The sequence below is a fragment of the Eimeria acervulina genome, genomic scaffold, assembly GCF_000499425.1.
Source record: "Eimeria acervulina Houghton genomic scaffold, Eah_scaff1064, whole genome shotgun sequence".
NCBI classification, from domain to species: Eukaryota; Apicomplexa; class Conoidasida; order Eucoccidiorida; family Eimeriidae; genus Eimeria; species Eimeria acervulina.
Window position 1 is genome coordinate 1 of NW_013549446.1, and position 9,961 is coordinate 9,961.

A 9,961-nucleotide genomic window follows, 5' to 3' on the forward strand; every position below is an offset into this window, starting at 1 on the left:
GTGCCTTTTGTTTGTAGCGTGAACGTTTTGGTTGCGTGCCTGTTGCGGTACGGCCGTGTCCGGTGAATGGCGGTGAGTGGGTTGCAGCTTGCGTTTTCGCTGTCCTTGGTGCGTGGCAGGCACGGATGTCATCCGGGCAGATACAGGTGTGAGCCGGAAGGCGTGTGGGCGTTTAAGCTGGCGTGCCACCCGCGTGTGTGCCTGATTGGCGATGGGTTATGGGCGAGCTAGGTGAGGAGGGAAGGCGAGCTATGCGAGCGTTTGCGGAGTGTTGAGGAGAGACAGTGCAAGGCAGCCTGCCCCCGAGTAGTGGGGAGGAGGAAAGGAGAGCTATGCGAGCGTTTCCGGCATGTTGAGGGTAGACAGTCAAAGCGGCCTGCCCTCGAGAAGTGGCGAATGGCACTACGCACAGATTGTACGCATTGGAAAACTTTGGAGAGACCTGGAAAAGGCAAATGGCATATTTTGGGAAAACTGTGTCAGGCTGCAGCGATGTTGTCATGAGTCAAGAGCGCCGCGGAACCATTGCGTTGTCCCGTTCACTCTATTGTCTACCTGGTGGCCTCGTGGGTGCGTCGGCAATTTGGTGTGGTGCTCCCTGTGATGCAAACATTGCTGAATTTTGTGCGGGTGGCGCTCAGCAGCGTGTGCAGGGTCGGGCCAGCGAGACGAGCAACGATATTTATGGGCAGCATGAGAGAAGACCGGATACTGTTGACGTGCGATTGAGGAGAGAGTGCAAGGTGGCCCGGGTATGAGTTGAGGCAAAGGCGGTTCTGCGCAGGAGGTGAGCGCTGGAAACATCAGGATAAAATGCAAATGCGGGAATGACGTATTTCAGTTGAATTGGTTGTAGTGCACCATGCGCAAAACAGATCGCGAATGCCTTGCGGAGGAGCTGTGCGTGGTCGGAATATGTTCAAGAGACGGACGCCGTGCACTTGCCTTTGCATTTTCGGCGTCACTCCAATACACGAGTACAGGATGCAGCAAGCACCGCACGTGAGGAGCGAGGGATGGCCGGTCAAGTCTTTTTGCGTGCGGAGCATTTTGACGGTTGTGGCGGCAGGCGCAAAGAGTAGTAAAGCAGGGGCAGGGGCAGGGATGTCGGTAGGGTGGGGGACGGCAGGGCGCATTGCCGGGCTTTACGAGGCTACAGAATAGTTGTCAACATATCTGCAAGGTTGGAAGGGCGTGTTTTTGTATGTGGCGACAGTGTGGCGTACGCTTGTGTGAATGGTTAGTTTGTACGGTCGTTGAAGAATCAGCAGCACAGGCGCCGCCGGTATCGCGGTGTTTGTGTGGCCTTTCACCGCAGCTCACAATGAAGGGACGGCATAGGTTTGACGCCTTGTAATGAAGCACGTGTTAGTGATGTTCGTTGTTAGGTGTATTTCGCAGCGGTGAATGAATGGGCTGACAGGCTACGGGAACTGCGGAAACGGCGAAGAGGTCAGGCGTAGCAAACACTGGCCCATGCGCAACTTGTATTCATTGCATCATTTGCACAACGGACTACAGTTGTTTGCTTGGCGCAGCGCAAGCGTGTTCGTTGCCCGTCCTTGGGAATTGCATTGGAGGTTCTGTCGACTTGTTTGGGGCCTTTAGGTGTGCGGAAAGCTGCATCGGTGGTCCGCGCGCATACGAACGTTCGCCTCAGCGACATGGTTGCTCCACGCAGGCCAGCATTGTACGATGTTACTTCGGCGCACCGAGTAAATCCAGTGAGAATGTTGGTTGGGTGTCGGGGGTCAGGGAATGGAGTGGAGCTGGATACGTCTGCGGGATTGGCGTGTTGATTCAGCCAGTGCGCTTGGTTCTGCAGCACCCGTGTAAGCACGGCACGGGTGCCAACAGTGATTGCATGATTTGGAGCAGCAACGAACTGTTGTGGGTGCTTTTTGTGTGTGGCGACGACGACCTTTCGGTTGCTTGCCTGTTGCGTTGCGGTGGCGTGCTGTGAATGGCGCTGAGTGGTTTGCGGCTTGCGTTTTCGTGCTTGGTGCGGTGCGGTGGTCTCCGAATGGCGGATAGGATAGTTTCGTTAGAGGTGGGCACGTCTGCGGGACTGGCGCGTTTTTCGGGCAGCTACAGATAGGAAGCGGAAGGCTTGTTGGAGATTGAGCAGGCGTGGGGTCCGCTTTGGGGCGTGATACCTGATGGGCTATGGCGTGCACAGGGGCCTGCCCAAGAGTAATGGCGAAAGGCATTGCGCACCGACGATACACATTGCGACTATCGATGAATTTGAGAAATGTGGAAGGTTTGGGCGGTGAGGTTTTGCTTCAGGAACGGCGCGAAAGCATTTGTGTGTTTCCGCTAGCTCTGTTGAGTTTAGCAAAGGTGACACCGCTGCTCGCAGCCGTATGTTTATTGCCCTTTGTAGAACTTGATGTGGCCGTGTTCACAGTTGGTTTAGCTCGTGCTTGATGGAGTATTTGTAAAACGTCCGGATCATTGTTTGTTGATTATAGCCTGCTACATTTCCGCAAGAACTTTGGCATGATTCGCAAGTATAATGCTCGCTTTAGGCCAAATGAAGCGGCAGAAAGGCTTCTAGTGCAAAGTGGGGCTCCGGCTGCCCGTTAGAGGTTTAACGTCTAAACGGGAACGGTGGAGGTTTACTAGATGTGCTTGTGAGTTCAGCTGCTCAAGCAGCACCGCAACTTGCTCCGATGCTCTAAAGCGAGTGCGTGCGAATGTTGTGCTCGGGTGAGTGGAAGTAGGGGAAGCCAAGTAATGTACACCGGAAAGGCGCCAAGGTGCGTGTTGTGTAGATAGAAGTCGTCGCCTGATCTCTGCGGATATCAACTGCCCCAATAGTAAACGCTGGCTTGGAGGGGTCGTGATTTGCCTGGTTTGTTAGGCGTTAGGCTCTCCGAGATAAGAGTGTGCGTGGACTTGCACCTTTGTTCCATAGGACACCTCACATTTGCCGAACAGTCTGCTTTCCAGTAGTAGTGGTTGGAGGTTCCGTCGTGCACAGGATCGTTGGCCGCCGCAGAAGCGTTTATGTGGGTGTGCACGGAACCACTCATGCGCGTGTTGGGGTCGCACGTCAATTCACCGCTGGTCACATTTCACGAGATGCAAGTTGTGCTGACTTCGACGCGGTAATATAGCCCACAGCGTCTCGTTTGCAGCACATCCTGTTATGGAAGGTTCACCCGTAGTGCTTAAACCTTTTCGGCTTCCCGAAGCTGATTGCATGTAGGTTTTGTGAGTGCACGCACTGCATTGGGGAGACCAAGCGATGGCGTTCAGACCACCTTACTGACCTTGGATCCGCGCCCTTGCCTGAGGGCGAAAAGCACCGTAAGCGTTGGAGCTTGTCCCAGGGTTCCCTTGTTAAGGGCTGACGTTGGAGTGTCTCCTCTGGCACATAACTGCGCGCCAGATGAAATACACGACCGAAAGCAAAAGAGAGGCATTATTGACCTTGACGGCAACTGATCTGTATGGCAGCGAAAGGTTTGTGGATAGTCTTATCCACACACCTAATGGATGGTGGATGACAGTTGGATAGCATATGCGCACACACAATGGGCTGTCTTTCGACTAGAACGCATGCTTGGCGTCCAACGGAGGCATGCACCATCAAATGCTTTTGCGTCCTATTTATGCATCGGTAGACTTTGTAGCCTGCGACGGCGCGTGTCGACTTTGAGCATAGCGTAGACACTGGCGCTAAGACAAGCGGCGCAAGCCACTTTTGTCTTTGAGAGGCGCTTGGGACAGAATTTTTACTTGGCCGCAGGTGTCACCATGGACTTCATTCATTAGCGAGTCCGTCCATACGCGACGCTTTCAGGAGCACAGATGCCTTATAGATGCATGAGATTGGCAGGCGCCGCTTTTTCGTTTTACTTCGCGCAGGTCCAAACGCGCGTACCCATTCCATGGCGGTGCTTGCCCTGCTGAACGGTGCTTTTGGGCTGGTGGGTGTGGGGCTGACAAGCACGCGCGGGAGACGCAGGACTGTTGCATGAGCGCAAGCGATTCCATGGAGTTCATTTATACACCACTGAAGTAGCTAGCGCACACATTTGGCGTAAGGCGTCACGGGCGTCGATAGCGGGCTATCGCGCCCTTGTGAGAGTAGAGTCAAGCATTATCAAGACAACCACTCGGTGCATTTAAAGATACCGGAAGTTTCACGGCCCCCGTACGGCAATTCAGTGTTTACCTTGAAGGGACAAATGGCTGAAAATACAGCTGCATTGTGGGCTGTTCCTTCATGATAGTGGCATTTCGCCACTATCTGTTGCTGACACAGCAGACGGAAAAAAGCAGCTGTATTGGTTGTGGTATTTGCGTTGTAGCCCTTGGGCAAGATCGAGTGAGTTCGCGTACTCGCGTACTTCTGTGGTGGGCTAATATCGAATGTGCACAATCGGTGCTGGGCGGGCAAAATAAATAACCTTTGGAGCGTGCTGCTGCCTCATTTGTATGCATGCCTACGTATATATATATATATATATGTATATATATGCGTGTCCGTGTGTACGAACCTGTGTTTAGCCCAAGCAAGCAGTTCAAGGAAGCAGCCAACAAGAGGTGGCTCCCTCAATGCGCTGTTCTACAATATGGTCGACCGAGCATTTAGGCAGCTATACCGCATCTCTTCCAGAGAGATCAGACGCCAACTAAGTGACCTGCTAATGGGAATTTAAAGCTTTTTAGCATGCACGTCGTTGCGTGGGCGTGGTGAAGAGTGTGAGATGCCTATTGGCATGGGCAGCATCATTGGTCTTGGCACAGCACTATGCTCTACCGTACGGATTCCAGACGCCATACTCACATCTTTTACGTGTCGAGACGCTCCCTGAAAATCATTCTGCTCTGGTGAGCAACATGCTGCGTGTTCACGCGGGCAAGAGATTAGGCGACAGCGTAGCAACTCCCAGCACAAGATGTTGTTGCCTCGAGGCTATTCATGAAAAGCTAAACTTGTGTTTCGAGCAAATGATGTTGTGTATTGGACAGCTAAGGCGCTGACTCGGCGAGCCAGTTGCTTTTCAGGGAGTGAGCTTAGGTCACGGCCTTGCGCAGAGAAAACGTAGACCTATGGGGAGAGTTGGCGGGCACCCCGTGCGCTCCATCGAGGCTTCGCAGCAAGCCAAACCGGGCGGCGCGCGTGTTACGCCAACTTCTCGATGCGTTTCTCGCATAAAAAAGTGAGAAACGTTGCGTGGGGTAAACCAAACGTGCAACGGGATGGAATCCGTTGCTAGAGAGCCATATTTCCTTCGAGGGCTGCGGCAGGTGTGCTGAAGACTCACGCACCTGCTTGGTTGCAACGTAGCCGGGTATTAAAAGCGGTCTTTCTGGCATATGCTGTGGGAGTGCCAACAGTTGCTTGGAAGAGGCAAGATGAATGATAGCGCAGCTTGCCTGAGCCCGACAACGGCAATGGTGGATATCGCTCATCTCTGGTTTCGTTTATTTTTTGTGGAGTATCCTTAGAGTACGCAAACCAGCGCTTGTTGCTCCTGTAGGCATTTCTCATTCTCCTACGTTTCTGGAGGAACTTAGGACGGCGAGCGTGCTCAAAATGCCTTCTCCAAACGACGCTACAGTAAGGCATCCGGTTCAAGTTCGGTCGCTGGGTGGCCATAAGATGTTTGAGCTGTGGAGCCTGCCCTCATCGGTTTGCAGACGGCAAAAGAGCCGATAGCAGCTGATGGCGAACGCTAAGCATGACTCAAGGAGTCAACGGCAGGGCGTATTTTGCTGCGCCATTTTCTTAGCGGGGGATGCCTTTGGGATGCAGATCGACATTTTCAAGCAACAAGAGTGGGCGCCTTTCTGGGACTAAACGAACTGACGCGATATTCAGACCACACCAAGTGGCACCTCCTTCTGGACCAGAGCGTACGTTGCCCTGTATGAACGGCAGTAGCACTGAGCTGTCCATGACACTGCACTCTGTCGGAATCTACAGACTTCATGATCACCACCTTCGCAGGAGAGAATGGATTGCATAAAATATTTAACAGAAGAAACTATGACAGCCTCCGCAGCGCATTTCGTCGTTTAGAGACGCATTGATATTTATACGTTAAGGCAAGCGCTGCAAGTCATTGCTTGTCCTCGGGAGATGCTTAAGACTGCATTGTACTACTCCAGCAAGGGCTACCAGTGCCAGCTTGCATTTTAGCTAGTGCGTGAATTCGCGACGCCTCCGCCTCAAGCAGCACAGATGCCTCACCGGTGTAGGAGACAGGCATAAACAAATGCTGAGTTTGCTTGCGCTGCTGAGTGGCGCTTTCGGGAACGTAGGCAGTGGGCGTGGTGCCGACACGCTCAAGCTCCTGTGGCACATATGGTGTAGGGCGTCACAGGTGTCGATAACGAGCTATCGTACCTCTGTTAGCATAGGGTCAAGCGATATCTAAACCACGATTCAGTGTTCTTAAGGGCACAGGAAAGTCAGCGTCGTCCGTGAGGTAATTGGATGTTTACCTTGAAGAGACAGACGGTTGCAAATGCAGCTAACGTGGAGGCTGTGCCGCCGTGAAATTCGTCGTTGACATCTCAACAACAACCTGATGCTGCCTTTCAGGGAATCCGCTTACAAAGAGTACGTTTGCGTCCAGATAATGAAGACTTGGGGAGTCAAGCGCTTCGCCGGCGATGACCTCTGTTGAGGCATCAGGAGGCGTGCGCGTGAGGGTGGTGCTTCTGCTCAGGCTCGCAAAAAGTAAGTGCCATTGCGTGCGCTGCTTTGGAAACGCGTGAAGACAGTGTATGCAATGCATTGGAACCGTTGATAGAGTGACCCATTATTCGGAATGGTGTGCTGCGCGAGTAGGCAGCCGGCCGGTCGTTTGCTGAGCAACAGAATGCTAATCGCTCTGTCGCGTACGGCGTGACAGTGTCAGGAGTTGCTCTGAATGTCGTAGATGACGGATAGCGCAGCATGCATGGGTGCCGGTAACGGCGTGCTTGATATCACTCAGCGTCGGTTGAGTTGGTCTTTCGTACGGTATTCATGGTGCCGTAGGGGTCTTCTGGTTCTGCAGCTTGCCGAGGGAAAAAGGGCTGGTGGCCTTTTCCCCTTGGTACGCTACTGGGAAGAACTTGGGATGAGGAGGAGCTTTTCAGTTCGCATTGGGTCAGAGGATACGGCAGAGAGGCACCCGGCTAAGACCAGTTACTGGCAGCCCATAAGCCGTTAAATGGCTTGCACTTGTGGGCATATGTGTTTCGATGTCCAAATAGTGGATGGCGAATGCAGAGAAGCGAGAGAAGGCAAAGCGATTTTCAATTCGCGATGGTGTTAGCTGGGACCCCTAGGGAGGCCGACCGGCACGTCCCACTTATAGGGAAGCGTAGGCGTCTTTCTGGAAGTATGATGTCGAACGAACCGGCATCCGTTCCAGGCCAAGGCAAGTGCCACTCTCTTATGGAGTAACCAAGGCAATGCTCAATCATCTGTTCATCAGAAAGGCTGGAGACTTCATGGTCCCTTTTATGTGGACCCATGCATTACTATAAACATTTAATACTCTGAATGCCACTACAGTGCATGTGGATGTTGTCCATGCCGACGGAGGTGACGTTGGGACAGGCCGCGGGAGCCATGTTTGTCTTTGGAAGCCTCCTTCGACAGCATTGTAAAGCTCCAGCACTTGTTAACACGAACTCCATTCGTACAAGAGTGAAATAGCAGGCTTCTGTTCATCTATTGCGTTCATTCGGGACGCCTCCACTTTCTGTAGCGCAGATGCCCGATGAATGCAGGCAATGGGCGAGTGCAGATTTTTCATTTCATTTAGCGCTGGCCAAGAAAAATGCACACGTACATTTTGATGAATTGGAAGAGTGCGGCAAACGTCACTGGTAATATAGTGCTTGACGAACGACGAGGTACTATATGGGTACTCACACTGCCTCTGTTCTCGACCTTTTGGATGAGTGTTCAACTTGCTGCGACAAAATTAACTAATTTCCTGATGCTTAGGAGTTTGCTGCATCTTAAACGCGCGGCCATCACGCGCGTTGGCATCTGCCAATAAGTGCCAAGAACGACGAGATACAAGAGCGGCATAGAAAGAGCTCGGAGACGGCTGAGGGGAGAGTGCAAGCCGGCCTGGGTATAATTTGAAAGTAACGTGAATACGCACCGAAGGTCAGCACTGGAAAAGGGAGCAGAAGTTGCAAAGCTGGCTACATGCGCTCGTGTTGGGTTGACAGTCTACCGCCGATGAGGGAACGGCGAGCCATGCGATTTGCCAAGGAAAAGGCTAGCCGCCGTTTGTGTGTGGTTGAGTGGTGAAGGCAAAGCCTTGCGGATATCAGCTGTGCGGGAAATATGTACTTGCAAAATCGTACAGGGCAAAGCCGCGTGGCTATCAGCTGTACGGGAAATAAATACTTTCGAAAGATTCTGAATTAAGAACATCGTACAAGAGCGCACAGATGTGGAAGGTGTTTGTCCGACAAACTGGCACATTGTGGCAGACGTCAAACAGATGGGCAAATGGGGAGACTTGGTTAGATAAGACTGTTGGGGACCAATGTGCAGGTTTTGTCGATTTGGATTGGGTAGGGTCGATGCACGTAAGAAGGCTTGCATCTGCGAGGCGCCTGCTCTACGCAGGAGGCATTTGCGGTATCAAAGCTACAAACGGTAACCGTCGCCATCTGGTGCCGGTGCGGATCATTGAGAATACCATGTGCCGATGAAGGTGCCGTACTGGATATCGAAGGGGTGCCGCAGGGATACGTAGTGTGATTCCCAAAGTGTTAGGGCCTCACGCGTGCCGATGGCTATGAACAGCTAGTGCCTGTTTCGTGTGCCTTGTGTATCCGTGGCGTTGACGTTCCTCGTGAGTGCCCATTGTGATGCAACGGCCCTCTGCGCTGAGTGGCTTACGGGTTGCGTTTTCCGTGGTCACGGCTCCGAGCAGCGAAGCACGTCATTCCGTACGATACAGACATGAGGGGCAAGTGGCTGGGGCAAGCCGAGCAACCGTGTTAGTCGAGTCAGCACGTTTTACGCAGTGAGATGGGGGGGAGATAGCCAATGAGCACAGGAGAGGTACGAGACCATCGAGGAGCGGGAACGGGAGAAGTGGGTATCGGCGCGTTCCTGAATGGTGGCGAGCGGTGTCACGCACGGGGGTTTCGCACTAAGAACACCTGGTACTACGGCAAAGACGCCATCGGCCTGTTTTCGATGAACGGAAAGAGTGTGGTACGACGCATATGCGATGATGTAATGCTCAAGGGACGACGCGGAACCATGCATGCGTTTGCAATACCACTGTTCTAGTTGACGCTACGCGATCAATGGAATGCGACGGCATCTGTTGCGTGCTGCGCAGGAGTTTTCTGAATCCTGAACAGGTGCCTTTCGGAGGCGTTGGCAGTCTAAAATCAATTCGACGAGCGGCGCAAGACATGGGCAGCATGGGAGGAGCTAGGAGACCGTTGACGAACGGCTGAGCGGAGAGTATAGAGAGGCCTGGATAGGAGTTGGGGCAAACGTGCACGCGCGCAGATGATAACGTCAGTACTGAACACAAAAAGCGAAAGTATACTCCCGTTGGATTGCGAACAGCGTGGTATGCATCAAACAGGTCCTGGATGGGTTCGTGTTGAGCTGGAGAGCGTGGGCATATTCCTAGTCGCCGGCCACATGACATTCTCTGCCGCGGCGCCGAGCTACCCTAAACAAAGAGGAGCGAATGTTGGGGTAAATGCTTCGCGTCACGCTCGCAACAATGCATAACGCTGCATGCTGTGTGTCAGAAATGCGGGAAGGGCAAGGTACGCAAGGGATTGAAGCCGCTGGTAAAGAGAATGCTTACGTTTGAAGCCGCGAGCAGACAATCGTTTGCAACGCAGCCGGATGCTAAGCGTTATTTGTGGAGCATGCTGTGGTAGTGTCAATAGTTACTCTGAAGAGAGCAGGCAGCTGGCAGTGTTGCTTCCCGGCGTGCCGATAGTGGCC

General features: G+C 52.9%; 1 protein-coding gene across 1 annotated transcript; it reads left to right on the plus strand.

Annotated features, from left to right (window-relative positions):
- Positions 1-119: 119 nt before the first annotated feature.
- On the plus strand, positions 120-1,799 carry EAH_00054850 (hypothetical protein; the record flags this gene model as incomplete). Its single annotated transcript, XM_013393912.1, has 6 exons — positions 120-193; positions 642-752; positions 1,070-1,110; positions 1,217-1,239; positions 1,402-1,452; positions 1,609-1,799. Coding segments are annotated over 6 exons (491 nt in total), but the record flags the coding sequence as incomplete, so codon positions are not given.
- Between the last annotated feature and the right edge of the window lie 8,162 nt (positions 1,800-9,961).